General features: G+C 38.0%; 1 protein-coding gene across 1 annotated transcript in view; it reads right to left on the bottom strand.

Moving 5' to 3' along the window:
* Positions 1–17,663, bottom strand: part of NRG3 (neuregulin 3) — a 1,079,756-nt gene that overhangs the window by 31,575 nt on the left and 1,030,518 nt on the right. The window contains exons 9-10 of the mRNA XM_040485109.1: positions 10,431–10,533; positions 3,686–3,812 (exon numbers count right to left, since the gene is read on the bottom strand). Of these exons, the coding sequence (XP_040341043.1) occupies positions 3,686–3,812; positions 10,431–10,533 (230 nt within the window). The remainder of the gene's footprint in view (positions 1–3,685; positions 3,813–10,430; positions 10,534–17,663) is intronic.

Here is a 17,663-nt window from a genome sequence, read left to right as displayed (position 1 = left end):
TTCCCTCTGCTCAGAGATGCTTCTCACGTTTTAACACCCAAAGTCTTTCTGGTCTTTGCCAAAAGTTCTCTGGGGCAACACTGCCCCCTGTTAAAGCACTGAGTTATAAAGATGTGAGATGGGCTTTCTGCTACTCAGTGGATGTCTGATAGAGACGAACTTTCTTAAGCTTTGAGTCCCATTTTCCTCTTCTGCACATAGTGGGTGTAAATTAAGTAGTCGTTGTTGGGACTAAGTGAGTCAATGTCTCTCTATTATTTAGTATTCTGTGTATGTACTCAATAGATGTTATTTGCTATTATGATTGTCACTATTTCATTTATCATTGTTTGGTTTTAACATCGACATTGGTATTGCCTCCTAGATCTTGCCAGAAGAAAAAAATATGGACCTACAAAGAAAAACTGCTTTATTAAGTTTTCCTCAATACATTTGCTTGTTACTTTTCATGCAGAAATTTTGAGCCACACATCAGATTACTGCTTGCTCTAAGACTAGAGTTACCTGGCCTCCAGCTGTATAGATGTCCTTGTATACTTCTCCTTGTATATCTTGAGCATAACATTGAAGGAAAGCAAATCTTAAAAGTTTCTGTTCCTTTTCAACGTACTATTGATGTATACTCTCCATTACTGTTTTCTCCCATAACGTATGACAAGAAAAACTACAAATTGCTATTTGATTCTTACAACAAAATTATGAGCAAGAGTATCAGCATGGACATAATTCATCAAACTGGAAATTTGACTAGAAATATATGGACTGAGATTGTACTACACTCTCAAATAGTTAAATGTAAATTAGAAAAAAAAAAAAAAACAGAAAATATTTTCTCCTATTAAGTTAGCAAAAGAAATGTTGACCAAAGTATAACAAAGCTGCTAGTGACCCATGTTACTTTCTAGCACTGAAACTGATATGTGCCTTTGGGAAAGCAACTTACTCATTCTAGTCTAGTCTGGTTAAAGGGACCTTCTCAGGCAGTCCCTTGGGCCCAAGCTGGCAAAGCGTAGAATGCTATGGCTAGCATTCCTGTGTCTCTTCAATGCACCTCACTCTCCTTTTTCAGAGTCCTTAAATGCCTCCTTCTCCTATCTATTCTCTGCCTGCACTCCCAGCCCAATCTAAAACTCATGATCCCTTGAAATGTATTGTCCTAGCTGACCACACTGCAACTCAGGGAAAAAATGTCCTATATATATTCTCTGTATCCAAAACAGGATGAATATAAAAAGACACTTTCCCACATCTTATCTTAGGCCCTGTGAGAATGATCCACTTGAGCCCACGGTCTGCTTCCCTGTGCCAACATACAAAATTGTGGATATGGGTGGGCTGGAGAAGGGAGAAGAGGGAGAAAAAAAGAAATTAAAAGCCAATGCGCCCAAAGATCTTTTAAGTTTTGGAACCTCTACATTTTGTAATTTCTTGTTATTCTAATCCTAATAGTTGCAATCAAACGAGGGGTGGTGGAGCATATGAGTGAGGAGTTTATCTTAATATTCCCTTAATAGTAAACCACAGGAAAGAACACGAATGTCTACAAGGAGGGAAGGACGAGGACATTGTGACGTGGCCACTTTGTGGACAATTATGCTATCTCCCAAATGAGTTTGTGGAGAGCATAAAGCAGACAGAAAATGCTATTGATCATCTGTTTGGTGAAAACAGAGGATACAAAATTGTGTGTGTGCTCTCGCTGCAACCCTGTAAAATCCATCAGGACTGACCGAGACTATTCCCAACCAAACTCTAGACAGGCTCCTCTGAGCCCTCTTTTCTACTAGGCCTTAACTTTGGCCTATCAAAACTGCAGATTCCCAGCACAAATGACTTCACTCAATCATCCCCGCACTAAAAGTCTTGAGTAAACTCTAATATAGTCTCTAAAGGTTCAAGGCTTTGCCCCTGGAATAGCCCTGATCTTCCTTAAAAAGTCTGCCTAAGAAACAAAAACAAAAACAAAAACTCAAAGCCTCCAAAAGAATTTGCTGGTAGCTCTAGCCAATGCTGGAGGAAAGGCCACTGACCTCCCTTAAAAGGACTTACAATTGTAAACCACCCTTTGTCATTCTGAGATGTGTGTGTATCTCCTACAAACTCCTAAGGGAGTTTCTTTCTCAGGGACCTGAAAGCCATATCTTTGAAACGTAATCATTAGGAAGGATAGCATGTCAGCCTTCCGCTCTGTGGAAGTACAGAATCCTAAGCTCAATTAACTGCCAGCTAACAGATGAAACTGACATGCACACTGATCATCTCTGTACTGTTTCACTTCCCTGACTCTGCCAAGACCCCACGGTTTCTGCTCCCCACCCCATTCCCTCATTCTCCCTTTGAAACAACCAGTCACCTCTGTACAAACTGAAGTTGAGTTCAGTTCATGCTGGACCTTCTTTCATAATGCAATAGTCTATTCCTGATTAAAACCTGCCTTACTATTTTAACCAGTGGCTGGCTTTGTTTATCTTCAGCAGGTCCAGTTGCAAAGGAGGACTTGAAAGCCTCCGCTCCTGCATTTGTTTTAGGGCAGTGAGATAATACTCAAAAATCATTAGCAGAAACATTCGCTCTGTTTCAGAGAACAGTCCCCACATAACTATGATTATAAGTTTAACAAAATTTGGCTGGGAAGCAATTCTGATTTATGAATTCCACATTAAACATCTAAGTACATCTGTTATGCATAACATAATGGTGACTTTTGGGTAATGATTTTTTAGAATCACAAATGATGTATAAATTCTCAGTGATTTATGCATTGGGAGGGGCATGAATGTGTCCTGGATGATTGCTTATTATACTCAAATCCTAGGTTTATACCATGGCTTTTTTTCCTTTTGTGTCTCGGAATCTGGATGTGCAATCTTATACAGGGGCAAAGAATTTGCTACCCTGAGAGGAATATTTCAGTATGTCTTAGATGATATGTGCTTGTCGTTAATTAAGTGTTTTGCAATATATCTCGGAAATGATTATGATAACATTAGAAAGAATGTAAGATTCAGAGAGCTTGTATTTCAAATTCTGGTATCCATTTAAGCCCTGGTATTAGGAAGCACTGACTGTGGGAATACAAGTCTCACTTCCCACCTGTCTTATCTTTGACCTCTCTTTCACCCCTTACCTTGGAGTTGCTGGAATATAGTACACGTTCTTGGGATTCCATGGTTTTACTTTTTCTGTTTTTTTCTAGTCTCTTGTCCTTTGCTCTTTGACTATACGATGAACATTGCACCAACCCATCTCCCTCCCTCTCTTTGGTCTACTCTCCAACCTACTGCAATGTCAACCATCTCAGCCCACATACCTCCTCTGTTATGGCGTCTGTGTCCCTTACCACAGATAAGTTCCCATAAGGTAGGGAGCATTGTATCCCTGGTGCCCAGCACAATTTCTGACACAGTAGGAATGTAATAAGTCATTATGGAACAAACAACTGGAGCTCTTTTTGCTTTCAGAGATGAATTTATATTGCAGAATATAATCAAGGGCTGAGATTTAAGTTTTCTCTGTTTCAGCCTGTACACGTGGACATGTACACACACAGAACTGCAAAGTGACTTAAAGAAAAATCTACAAATACCGAAAAGAACACACACATCTGATCCCAAGCATCCCATCCCCCCTGAACTGGAAACACTGAGACGGGCTGTAGGAACAGATGTATAGACAGGTAACTTACACTCTGCAGCTGGACATGATTCTTCACCAAGTTCTCTGACTTTGCCATTGTGCTGGATGCTTTGAGACTGTAGTTTTTACCATTTTGTGGTTCTTTCAGCTGCTCTTGAATTTGTTTAGCTTGTTTCCTGCAGGTTTAAATAAATACATGCATAAATAGTTACACAAATTTATTCTGTTTGTATTTGGGGGGTTCATTTGTTCCCAACATGTATGTTTGTCATTTGTTAAAGCTGGATGAACTCAGTTAATAAAGGAAAGCCTTCCTTCATTTTCAACACGCCAACCCCATTAGATAGCTTCTAATCTGGAAAGAAACTGGTATTATCCATAAACACCCGGAGATTCACACCCAATAGCACTCCAAAGGCAGGGATAAGCATAATGAATTTTTCTGGGCCGCATGGATGCAGAGGTCCCTAACCCTTGGTGCTCAGCTGTAAAGAATTAGAAATGCTCTGAAGAAGTAACTAGGGGAAAAATTTGAAGCTTAGAGCTACCAGCCACATATAACATACTTGCAGAGTTACATTTATATTTGTTATATTTACATTTATAAGCATGCATAGCTTGATTGCATAGCTTACTTATATACTGTATTGTGTATGTTTTCTCTTGCAGTTCAGAAACCGCTCATTTATTGTTACCATTAGTCCCAAATGTGAAGATTTTTATTTCCAGCTGGTAAATCACAGCAAAAATAGTTAACTCTTGAAAGACCACCTACTATGTGCCACGCATCATTTTAAGTGCTTTCCGTGTATGAGCCCACTTACTCTTCATAGTAATTCTGTGTGATGAGGCAGGAACCTATACTCATTCAACAGATGAGAAAATTGAGGCACAGAGAAGTGAAATCATTTTCCCAGAGTCATATCGCTAGTAAGTGTTGGAGCTGGATGTGAGTCCAGCCCAGCTGGTTGCATACTGTGTAACCTCAACCACCACTTGGGACTGTCAAACCATTTGCCATGGTCCCACAGCTTCTCAGTGGGAAGGCTGAGATTGCTCTCGATCTCTGGACTCTGAGTGAGGTACTCCTGCCTGCATATGTGGGGTGACTGTTGTTTAAGTCAGGCAGTGGCTGCATCAGAAGGATGCAGCAATTTCCTGCCTTGTTAGCTGCTCTCTTCCAAGGGCTTTACAGCAACTATCTATCAGCAGAAGACTCAGTATCCACAACACACACACACACACACACACACACACACACACACACACACACTTTGCAGAATCATCCCCTCCCCCACCCCGAACTTCTTCCTCTTCCCAAGATCCCTGTGAAGGATAGAGCCTTTGGTGGAGTGTGAGTACTGTCTCCTGCAGTGAGCTTGTGCTGGCAGGCAGCACTCTACAGAGAATGGGGTTGGCTGTCAGAAGGGTGGGACCCCCCACCTTGGCTGTCCCAGGGGTGGGACCCTCTGCCACCCACCACTTTTGCTTTGATTTCCTAAATCAAACTGACTGTTTCCCTAAACTTCTCTGAGCCTTGGTTTCCTCATCTGTGCATGCAGTTGTAAAAGTCAACTTCCACGGACACTGTGGAAACTAAATGTGAGAACACCTGTAAAGTGCTGATCTGCTCCCCTTCTCATATTTAGCAAGCTTAGTTGGATGGACAGATCCTACAGGGGAATTAGAACACTGACTCAAAGATAAAAGAAAGGATTGTATTAATTGCGTTGCTCACAAGCAAGTTGACAGTATTGGCTACCTGAATTGGAGGCTCTGAGCATCATTAACTCTTCTGAATTTACAACACCAGTGTGATGTAGCTCTGTTTGTTTAAATATTTCTTTTTTATTTTCAATTGTTTGGGGGACTTTTATCTCCAGTACTTCTAGTTGCTTTAATCTAGTTGTAATAATCTACCTATTTCCTGACAGCTAATCTGTAGCCTATTGTTCAAAATAAATGTATCATATCAGCATTTTATGAAGCATGTTATAGCCACAAAATCCCACCAGGGATTCATTGATGAAGGAAACAGATCAGGTGATTCTACCTAAGTAAATCATTGGTGAGGCAGTAAAAGGGGGCTTGGCACAGAGGAAGGACTCAGTTACTCTCCTAAGGATGAAATAGTAGAAACATTAACAATCTTTTCAGTAATTCTATAATTCAGTGTCTGGGAAATGCCAACTTGAAAAGGAATTTTCCTTATAAAAATATCTGACTGCAATTTCCTAAATCCTTTTATAATTTGCTTTTCTGTACTGGCTTCTCACTCATTCACTCTTGACTCACTAATATTCCAGGATACACAGACTTTCTTTCCTTTCTGAACTGGCTTCCTTCTCTGTCATCCCTACTCTGCCCCAAACACACATATTTCTGCTCTTTCCTCCTTCACCCAACAAATGGGAACTGGGAGATGAGAAGCGTCTAATCACAATTCCATTTGCTCTCTTCATGAGAGTCAGTGCTCTAGGAAAGACAAGATATGGGCATTGCACACTGGGACCCTGCTAGCCTAACAATGTCAGTGTTAACATTTTATAGTCCATTGAGTTTTAAGTTTCTCTGGTCCAGTTCATTCAGCAATGAGATGTAAGTTGTGGAATGTCAGGTATCACAAGTCTAGGCATTATTTGTAATGTTGCAGAATGGGCTCCCAGGGAAGCAGGCACTGAGATGGAGATAGCATGCAGGATTTTTATTGGGGGGGGGTGCTCTTTGGATCCACACCCGTGGAAGCAAAGGGAGGGATGCAGGACTGGGCCGAGGGAGAGATTGGAACATAATGCAGTCTCCATGAAGAGCTCAGCAAATCCCATGGTGGGGGGAGAGGGTCTGAAATTGGCATGGCCTTGTACTCCAAATTGGGGCAAAGGTCTAGGCCTTCAGAGCCTTACACTGACCTGTCATTGGAGGTGGGCTCTCTCGGGTCAGAGCAAGGCAACTTTGATTATATTTGTTTTAGCAACTGGAGGACAAAGATCTTCACTGCCGAAGAGAATCGAAGCTGCATATCAGAGCATCCACCGCCTGTCCTTAATGGGCTTCCCTTGTTGCTAAAATCTTTGACCTCAGAGGGCCATAACCTACAGTTAGGGCTGGGTTTTACTGGGAGCACCGGTTCTCCTTTTTCCTTCTGTGTTTCTCAGTTGTTATCATTATTTGTCTCAGCTTCTGTCTGCTGGAACATCTCCTCTCCTATCCCAATTCTGTTTTTTAGAGTTAAATTGTGTTTTGTACTTCCAAAGTCTACTAAGGACTCCTACAGGCAGCCTCACTCTTCTTACCCATATGAGTTGAACATAAAAAGAAACCTAGAAGAATTTATAGTTACCATGTGAGCCCTATCAGCCAGCTTTGAATAGGTCAACTAATAGTTCCATTAATCACTTATGGGAATATATGGACTTATTAGGTATGATGAGAAGAGAATTTCTTTCATTATGTCCTTTAGAGTCGTTGCGGTTCAATTAACTCAGAAAATCCTCTAAATCCAAGGTGTTCATCACTTTGACCTCATCATGTTAACCACCTTCAAGCTTTCATCCGCTAATAATTTACTGTAATATTCCATGTGGAGAGGTCATGCCAAACCAAGGGTTCACAAGACAATGGACAAAGGACCAGAGTGGTGGGATCTGAGAGATTATGGGAGCTAAAACATCAATGACCAAGAGAATGTGAGCTTTTGGGTAACTCTTGACTTTATCTGGCTGGGACCTGTATATCCCAGTATATAGAAAGCTGGTTTAAGTGAAGTTATTTAGAAACCAATGATGGAGAGATCATAGAATCATAGAAGACTTGGCATGTCCAAGATGAAGTCAAACAAATGACACACATGTCAACAAAGTTACAGTATGTGTGAAAGTAAGAAAATTTTGAGTAGAGTCTGTCTGTGTTGTTATCTCCAAGATCTAGGGATGAGAATTAGAATTTCAGGAATGAGTGCAAAGAAACATGTGCCAATGTGTTATAAAAATTTACATTGCTTTCAGCTATATAGATTAGATGCTTGGTGTGAGGTATAGTATTCCTCTCAGGCAAAGAAAAATAAAGGAAGACCCTGCCTGGAAATTGTGCTAGAAGGAAATACAGTCTAGGTCTCTAATGAGAAATATAACTCCACTTGGAAAAGGCTTCAATTCTTATTATTACTTTATTATTCTCACAGTTTCTTATTTATTTAATTTTTAACAAAACATGTGTCCCAGCTGGGCAGGCAGGAAGACAACATTCTAATTAGTGTTCCTCCACTGGGTCAGTTCTCTGAGTCCCCCATAATGAATGATGTTGAACAGTGTTTCCATTAAACCCTGACGCTGCACGGAGCTCCGGGAGGAGGTGTTCGTGTCAGAGCCCACGTGCTGCCTAAAGAGGGAGAGATTGACATGACAGCCATGAAGATGGAGGTTCCCTCGTTACCCAGCTGCTCTCCGTTCTTGTGACTATCATCAGTTTTTTGTCTAAATGTGTTGCAAATACAAATCATAAAAATAAGTGATTAACTACCACTTGATGGCAATTTGCTTATTGTTAAATACACAACTTCTTTCCCCTGCGCAGCACTTTCGAGGAGACCCTTCTATCTAACGCCCTGCTGAGTGTGATTACCAGTCTTGGGCCACTGCCTGCTCTTCATCTTGTAGTTACCCAGCCTCTAAGTTCCGGTGTGGGAAACTGCAGGTGTTAACAAAAGCACGCCTTCACTGAGTACTTACTCTTTTGAACACTGTGCTGTGCTCCTTGTGGTGTTATCCCGTGAATCCCTAACAAATTCTACAAGGCAAATATTATTTTTGGCCATATTTTACCAAAACAAGGAGCCTGAGGCTAAGGAACTAGATGCAATTTGCCTAATAATATGTAACAAGCAAGTGGCAGCCTGATGACTTGAATACAGGTCTGAGTGAACACATGTTAAAATCCTGACCAAACACCATGTAAGCTCCCTAGAGAACATAAAGCATGATGGGCTGCACCAGGGCATGATATTCCTGATTCACCCTTAGCAGTTTCACCTTCCACCATCTAGTGGGAGGACTGTGGGGCCCAACGTGGTAGAGTGGCTTAGAGCATGCAATTTCACCTAGAACTGCAGAAATGCAAAGACCCCATCTGTAATTTCCTACTGTGTGGCTTTGACAAATTAATATTTTAAAATTAAATTCTGTTATTATTTGAACAATGCAGCAATAATGAACAATTTGAATTGTTGTGAGAATTGGGAGATAATACATGAAAAGCCCAGTGTCCCTGACAAAGAGTAAGTTCTCAAAAATGAACACTAATAACTGTCACAGCCAAGAGTTGCCTAGGAGATGTGACAAATATGGTATCCTGGATGGGGGCCTGGAACAAAGCACATTAAGTAAAAACTAAGGAAATCTGAAAGTATGAACTTCAGTTAGTAATATAGTATCAATACTATTTCATTAATTGTGACCAATGCAACATACTAATATAAGACATTAATATTAGGGGAAACTGGGTCTGGGATAGGTAGGATCTATCTGTCCTATTTTCACAGTAATTCTAAAAATCTAAGCCTATTCTGAAACAGTTTATTAAAAAAATAATAGTTACTAACTATGGATTCATACCCGAGTTTCTATTATTTTTAAAAATCATAATTTCTGTTCTTTTTAAAGATCAACATATACAACATGCAGACAGGTGTCAGAGACTATATCTGGAAATGGATCCATTTTTAGAAGAGCAAATGGGCAGACAAATATAGGTCCAATGAAAAGCAATTACACATTGGCTTGCATTTCAGACAAGCTGTAGGAACAGAATCTGTGCCAACTTCTTAAGGCTTGCATGACTTAAATAAAATTTCCAGAAATAAAATACCTTTATCAAAGTTCGTTTGGAATAAATATATATATTTTCAATTTTTTTAATGTTTATTTTTGAGAGAGAGCCCGACACGGGACTCAAACTCACCAGCTGTGAGATCATGACCTGAGCCGAAGTTGGATGCTTAACCGATTGAGCCAGCCAGGCGCCCCCGGAATAAATATATTTGTATGCCTATTTAGGCATGTGTATATTTTATTATATGTTATTAGTCAAAAATAAGAAAATAAGCACCTTAAGCAGAAGTTTTGGTTTCTTTTTTTTTTTTTTAAGTTTATGTATTTATTGACTTAACTAATCTTAGCACCAAATGTAGGGCTTGAACACACCACCCTGTGATCAAGAGCCACATGGTCTTCTAACTGAGCAGGAAGGTACCCCAGAAATTTTAGTTTCTTAACAGGGGAAGTATAGGGCATATTTGAGATATGTTTACCAACTAGTGAACCAAGGTAGATCTTACAGTATTCAGACTTCACATTTGGCTGAAATCTTTATGGGTATCAGGTAAAAATACTATGAAAGGAAAGTGTGGAGTATTTTTGCAGTAAAGGACAGATATTTGTTGATAATATTTAGGTCTACACCAGTGACTTCTCTGTTCAGAAGTGTTAACCCCTTAGTGGCAGGAAGACACCAAGCCTTTACTTCTGACAGACCATCAAAAAATGCAAAGAACACAGAATGTTCATGATCACAGAAAGGAATAATTGCTATATGCACCAAAGACAAACCACACACATGCATGTATGCACATGCTGCCTATATTCCCCACAGTCTGTAAAAGACTCTAAGTCATTTATAGATGCTTGATGGGCCCGTTTGCACAAGATGCCTCTGCCTGGAGCAGAGACTGTGAAGTTAAAGAAAGACAAAGTACTTTCTCTGAGACGTAACCTTTTAACACTTGAGAGAAATGGTCTTACTTGCTTTTGAAGTAGAATGCTGCACAGAACATGCCCACGATGACAATTCCAAAGATGATACATGAAATTGACAGCACCTGCCTTTGATAAACTTCTTCACTCTCTGTGAATTTGAAAAACAGAATTAGAATGGATGTTAGCAGGGTACGGCAGAGATAATTTTCATCCTTGTACTTCTGAGTTGGTAGGAGCTTTTCAGAGCAAACTTTTTTGTCCCTGTCATGAATAGAAAAACATAAGGAAGTTATTATGATTCAATTTCTTTGCAATTGTCTACAGGCTAGCTGGTTATTTTTTGAATATGCATGTATATTTTTGATCAAGTACAGATATCATAATTATGAATCTTATTATCAAGAGACATTCTACAAATTTAGCACATACTGGGACATACATTTTTGAAATTATAGTGGAGCCTAAAATAATCTTCTAGAGAAATATGTGTCCATCAGAATTTTCCTGTGCCAGTGATGGCTTCCAATTTATTTTATGTGATACTGATGCCACTGTATTTTCTGATTTGGTCCTTCTCTGTCTGTCTCCCATTCATCCATTCACTACTATGATTCACATCACTAATGACAGACAACTTCAATATGTGTGTGAATATTTATTCACCCAATTCTTGACTTCCTCAATACCAATGATCTGGCACAGTAATCTCAACCTCTATTACCAAGGTCATATCTGATAGCTTCTTATCACACACACATGCACACACACACACACACACACACACACACACACACTCAAGAATTCAAATATAAGCATGCTACTTTTTAGCCATTACCATTCACAATCCCAGATCATTTCTGAAATATGTCTACTGAAACAGATCTTCCAGCTCATCAGACCTTTTTATCTATAGATCTCAGAACTTTCTGTTAATTATCCTCCTCTTGTCTTCATTTTCTTTCTTTATACGGCATAGAGACTATGATCCATGATTACAGTCATTCACTCTCTTGCAAATATGCCCAGCTACTATATCTCTTTTTTCTTCCCTTTTACCCATTTGGCAAAATAACTGCATACAAATCCAAGAAACTGCCTTCTTCATACCTCTCCCTTGAGCAGCTTAGAATTGGGAGAGAAGATTGTACAGTTGGGAAGAAGGACATCAATACAGTTGACAAGAGCATTGCTTAAGTAGATAGCTGATAGTGACTAACAATCGCATCAGCCTGCTTCTGCATTTTCCTGATTACCCATAACTTCAGCGTACTATTCAAACATTTGACTTACTCTCCCTTCTCTCACTTTCAGATTTTCCATATATATAAAGAAAAGGAAGTCAGCATAGTATAAATCATCTCTATTTATAACACAAAATATACAAAATTAAGTGCATCTGTATCTATTCCTTTTGTTTCTTTACATAGTGCGGTACCTCTCAAACTTTACTATATATTGGAGTCCCCTTGAGAGCTACTGAAGGACAGATGGCCACCTACTTTCTCTCCCAGAGTTACTGATTTAGCAGGTATGAACTGGGGATGGAACATTTGCAGTTTCTTAAAAGTTCCAAGGTGATTCTGATGCTGGCCTGTGAAACATATTTGAGAACCACTGAATAACTAAAAATCTTCGGAACACGGATCAACCATGTAAGAACAAGGGAGATTTCTTTGTTGTTGTTAATGCCAACATGGTATGGTATCCATATTGGACCTTCTAAATGAAAATCTTTACTTGAATGAAAGTTTCAGGTGTTTCTCATGCACCCTGAGAGAGAATGACTTAATTGAAAAAAGTACTATATTTTTTCTTAAAGACTGATTCCTTGGGTCCCACTCTCTTCCCTCATCCCGGGGTCTTCTCATCACTTAAAATTGAAGGAAAGGGAAAACATTACAGTTGTTTCTATGATACCAGCATTATCTTTATACCAGAACCAAAGGCATAAAAAGAAAGTAACTTATTGACATATATCCTACATTGATATGCAAAAATCATTAACAAATTTTAGAAAATAAAATCCAATAAGATGTTAAAAGTAATACACTGTGACCAAGCGGGGTTTATACAAGGAATATAAGGTTGGTTTAATATTGTAAAATCGATCAATGTGTTCACAATTTTAACCGTCAAGAAAAAAATTGTTTAATTATCAGAATACAGGGGAAAATTACTTAACAAAATCTAACATTTATTTCTTATTAAAACTCTCAAAAACTTAGAAAGGAACTTCTTCACCCTGATGAAGAGTATCTATACAGCATCTATACCTAATTGTAATAGACTGAATGCTTTTCTGCTAAGATCAGGGGAAGATACAGCAAAAATATCCACTCTTACTATTTCTATTCAATACTGTACTGGAGGTTTAGTTAATGGAATTAGGCAAAAATAGAAATTAAAGTCATTGATTTTGGGAAAGTAGAAGGAACATGATCTTTGTTCTCAGACAACATGATCATCTATGCAGAAAAGCTTATGGAATCTACAAAGAGCTAGTGTAACTAATAAGTAAGCTTAGCAAGCTTTCATGATACGAAGTTGCAGGATAAACAATAAAAATTAAATGTATGCCCATTTAAAAGCCACAAATAATCAGAAATTGAAATTAAGGTATCATTTACAGAAGCATCAAATATATACAAAGTACACAGAGATAAATCTGACAAAAGATACACAAGGTCTATACACTGAAATTTGCCGTATGTTATTGAAATAATTTAAAACCGAAATCAATGGAAAGATAAAAACATGGTCATGAATTAAAAGACTCAATATTATTAAGATGTCAAACCTTCTCAATTTGATGGATAGATTGAGTGAAATTCTATTTAAAATCTCAGGAGGCATTTTGCTGTTGTAAAAACCAATAAGATGATTCTAAATGTTCTATAGAAATACAAAAGATCTAGAGTAGCCAAAACAATTTTTTTATATATAACCAAGAGAACAACACTGAAGGTGTCAAACTACTTTATCCCAAGACATTTTATAAAGCTATAGTAATCAAGGCAATATAGTATTGGCCTATTTATAGACAGATAAATCAATGGAACAAACAAAAGAGTCCAGAAATTTATGCGAACATTTGTGGCCAGTTGATTTTTGATATAGATGCCAAGGCATTCAATGGGAAAGGATATTTTCAAAAAATGATATTGTCATAATAGTGTACCCATAGCCACTAAAATGAACCTTGACCCTGACTTCATAGCTTCTTCAAATATAAATTCATGATGAAAAACAGACCTTAATATAATATTTCATACTATGATACTTTTAGAAGAAAATGTACAAGAAAATCTTAGTAATCATGGGTTTGACAAAGATTTCTTAACTATAACACAAAACATAGGAGCTATAAAAAATTTTAAATCAATAAAATGAACTATGTCCAAATTCACAGTCTTTAATCTTCAAGACCATTATGAAAAGGAAAAAAATGAAAATGAAAGGAAAAAAAAAACAGGGAAATTCTGGGGAAAAAAAACTCTGCAAAATATGTACTCAACAATAGAGTTGTGTCTATAATATGTAAGAATCTCTTATTGTTCAGTAAGAAGACAAACAACACAATTTAAGAATAGACAAAATATTTGAATGAACACTTCTTCAAAGATATACAGATGGTAAATACATAAAAAAGATGCCTAACATCATTAGTCATTATAGAATTGAAATATGAACTATAATGAGATATAAGGCATCACTAACAGAATGACTAATATTAAAGGCTGGCCATACCAAGGGTGTGAACAATTTCTATTCTCGTGTACTTCTGGTAGAAATGAAAAATGGTATAACCACCAAAAAAGTAGTTTAATATAAAGTTAAACACATATCTACCTTATGACACAGCCATTCCATTCTTGGGTATTTACCCAAGACTAATGAAAGCATATGTTCATTATGTACATAAGAATTCATAGTGGCTTTATTTGCAATAGCAAAAAAAAAAAAAAAAAAATCTGGAATAATCCAAAGGCCCACTACCAGGAAAATAATAAAAAAAACTGTGGTATAGCCATATAAGGGAATCTTACTTAGCAATAAAAAGGAATGGATTAGTGATATAAGCAATTCTACACCTGAATCTCAGAATAACTAGGTTGAGTGCAATAAGTCAGACAAGAAAAAGGTGCATGTTGTGCTACTGCAGTTATATAAAACTGGAAATTTTAAACTAACACGTAGTAGCAGAAAGCATGTAACTGGACACCTGGAGTCAGGAGTAGGGAGGAGTGGAGGAAAGAGACACAAAGTGATATGAAGAAACTTTGGGGAGTTATAGATATGTTCATTGTCTCAAGGATGAGGTTTTCATGATGAATATTTATGTAAAAATGTAGCAAATGATAAATTTTAAATAAGTGTTTTCTTTTATGTCAAGTACAATAGCAAAATATTAATCCTGAGGGACAAAAGAATACAGAGAATATATAAGTGTATACATAATATCAAAAGATATGTATGACTAATACAACGTTGTCCACCCATACTACCTAGTCTCTTTCTTCTACCATGTCTAACATTCAACTTTTTAGAGTCTTGATATGTAATATTCTCTTTCTCCCTCCTTAATATTATTCTTGTATTTGTCCTTTAAATGTCTACTTACCTTTTTGGTCTCAAATTTTGTGTCATTGGCTCAAAAACTCTTGCACTGCACTTTAAGCTTCATTGGTTCAAGGGACCATGTTTTTGTTGACCTATTTGTTTGATTCACTGCTACTTCCCCATCACCTAGTGCAGTGCTTCTTACACAGTTGACACCACAAGACTTATTGTCTAGTGAATAAATAGATATTTCTGTCTTTATAGGGATTTTCTGCTTTCAGCTGTGCATCAACTGATACATCAACTGTCACCTGGGGATGCTTTTCAAGTTTACTACTTCTCCTTTATCCACACCATGTCCTCTCAGGCTTCCCACACATCCTCCTTTCCTAAATTGACCACCAGTAACTGACACTATGCATTCCTGAAATCTATACCTGGCTCCTTTCAGTGGGGCTCTCCCATTCAAACCTGGCCTTCTCACTGTGACTCTAGACTCACAAAGTCCTTTCCAGAGGGCAAAGTACCATAAGGAAAAATGGTAAAGCCATGCATTCCAAGGCCTCAGAAAATACTGTAGCATGATGTGCTGACATGTAGATACTCTTATTGGTTCATTTTCTTTTCCATACCATCTATTTGCCAGTCCCTGGCATTTTGGGTGGTTTTCAGGTTGTCTGGTCAGGCTCCAGGAAGACACTCTGTATGTTGGATTTGAGTATTGTTCTCACCACACCCCCTGCCTATACTGGTGCACTGCCTGGTTTTATGTTCTGGCCTAGCTTCACTCAGTGCTGATGCCAATTCACAGCCAGAAAACTAGGCTGAGTTCCCCATACCATGACTTTCTGGGGTTCTTCCAAAATGACCCAGAAGCTTCCAGAGCCAGATGAAATGAGCCCATGACTTGTAATGTTCCTCTAACAGCAAAGTCAATTGCAGTAATTCATCTTTAATTAGGCAAATGGATATCAGACACAACAGACCTGGATGAAAGCCTATATACACAGAGTCTGATTTCGAGGACTTACTTTCTTTCTTCTTTTTCTTTTTCTTTCCTGAGACCATACACTATATCCTCCCTTTAAATATAGATGTACATTTTTTAGTCCTTTTTCCTGCAGAAGTGTGCTAGGAAACAATGATTTAGGAGAATGATCCCCTCTTCGCTCTGGTCTTAGGCTCTATTTCCATTTTATTCAGACTGAAGTATCAAAATCAGAAATTAAATATAATTTCTGAATAAATGGAGAGGATCAATTTTGTGGCCCTGGCAAACCTTAGTTGACATTTTTAATTTGGAAAAATTCAAATTAAAGAAATAAAAAAAATGTGTCACTGAGACCTTGTTTGGGCATACTGCCGTCTTAAAGAATGTCATCCTTTCCATCCCCACATTTATAAGCTCATTAAATTTTCCAATTGAACTTGGAAACAAATAAGTAATTGTACCAACTATAGAGAATTTCACCTCCTTTAATTGTTGTGAGTTGATGACTGTAATGGAATAAGCATGACTTGTATATGATAAGCTACCCCACCCTGCCTCTGCCAATAAAAAGAATTATGGAAATGATGGATAATTATACCCGTTAAAACAAAAAAAAATAAGACTATCTACAAACTGAATGATTTCCACATAAAATCTATGTACTGTTTTTGTTCTTATTTGAAGCTAGTCAAATATTGCCTGGGGAAATGCACGAAATCAATTCTGAGTTTAAATCAAGAGTGAAATTAAAACTCCAAAGACTGTGAGTGAATTTATAGACCCAGGTGTAGTTACAGTGATGGCACTATCAATGCTCTTGATTCATAGAGTGTCACACAAAAACTAGCATAGTAAGGTGCAAGAAGCAAAGGGCTAGGTAGGAGTCTGGCAATTTTGGATTTGATTTTAATTTTAGCCACTTTTAATATGGGTAACCACAGATAATGTTACTTTACCTTTATAAACTTCAATTTCCTATCCCAATCTGAATAAAGGCAACGATATGAAATGCCGACTGTAATACATGTTATAACAGGGACGTATGTAATGTTACAAAAGCATATAGTATGGAAAACTGACATATTCATAGAAACCAGAGATCAGAGATCTGAAGTGTAACATTAGAAGCCAGTTAGGCTTCTGGGGATGGGGAGAGTGGTCCAGGGAGAAGGCCCTGTGGTAGGAGATAGAATGGCATGGTCGGGAATCTGGAAGCTATCTACTACTATAGGGCCTTTGTACAAGTCATTTTCCTTAGGAGCTTAGCAGAGCAACACAGAGGTAATACGGATGTGGTGTACAATGAGCGTGTCATTACAACAGCAGGAAGGTACAGAAGGATTTGAAAGGAGAGGAATGTGATGTGATAATATTTGTTTCTTTTTTCTGCAATATGTGGGAAATATCAGAAGTGATACAACAAATGCAGAGTCCTGTTAGGAGGCTGTTAAATCAGCTCAGGTAAGACGTGATGGATGTTTGTATGATAGTAGTAACAATCATGGTAGAGAGAGGAATAAACAAAAGTTGAAAGCACTTAGGTTGAAAATACTTCAGGAACTAGACAATAATGCTCTTAACTATGACAGCACATATCGGAGGAGGTTCAAAACTGAAAGGAAAGATAACAAACTCGGTTTCGGACTTGGGTGAATTTTGAAAGCCTATAAGGTATCTAAGTAGAGGTGTAAAGTAGATATTTAAATACACAAATCTAGGCTAACAGG

Source organism: Herpailurus yagouaroundi, unplaced genomic scaffold (assembly GCF_014898765.1).
Source record: "Herpailurus yagouaroundi ecotype Mexico unplaced genomic scaffold, PumYag 163, whole genome shotgun sequence".
NCBI lineage: Eukaryota > Metazoa > Chordata > Mammalia > Carnivora > Felidae > Herpailurus > Herpailurus yagouaroundi.
The sequence above is the reverse complement of the archived record's forward strand: the minus strand, read 5'-3'. Positions and strand labels throughout refer to the sequence as shown.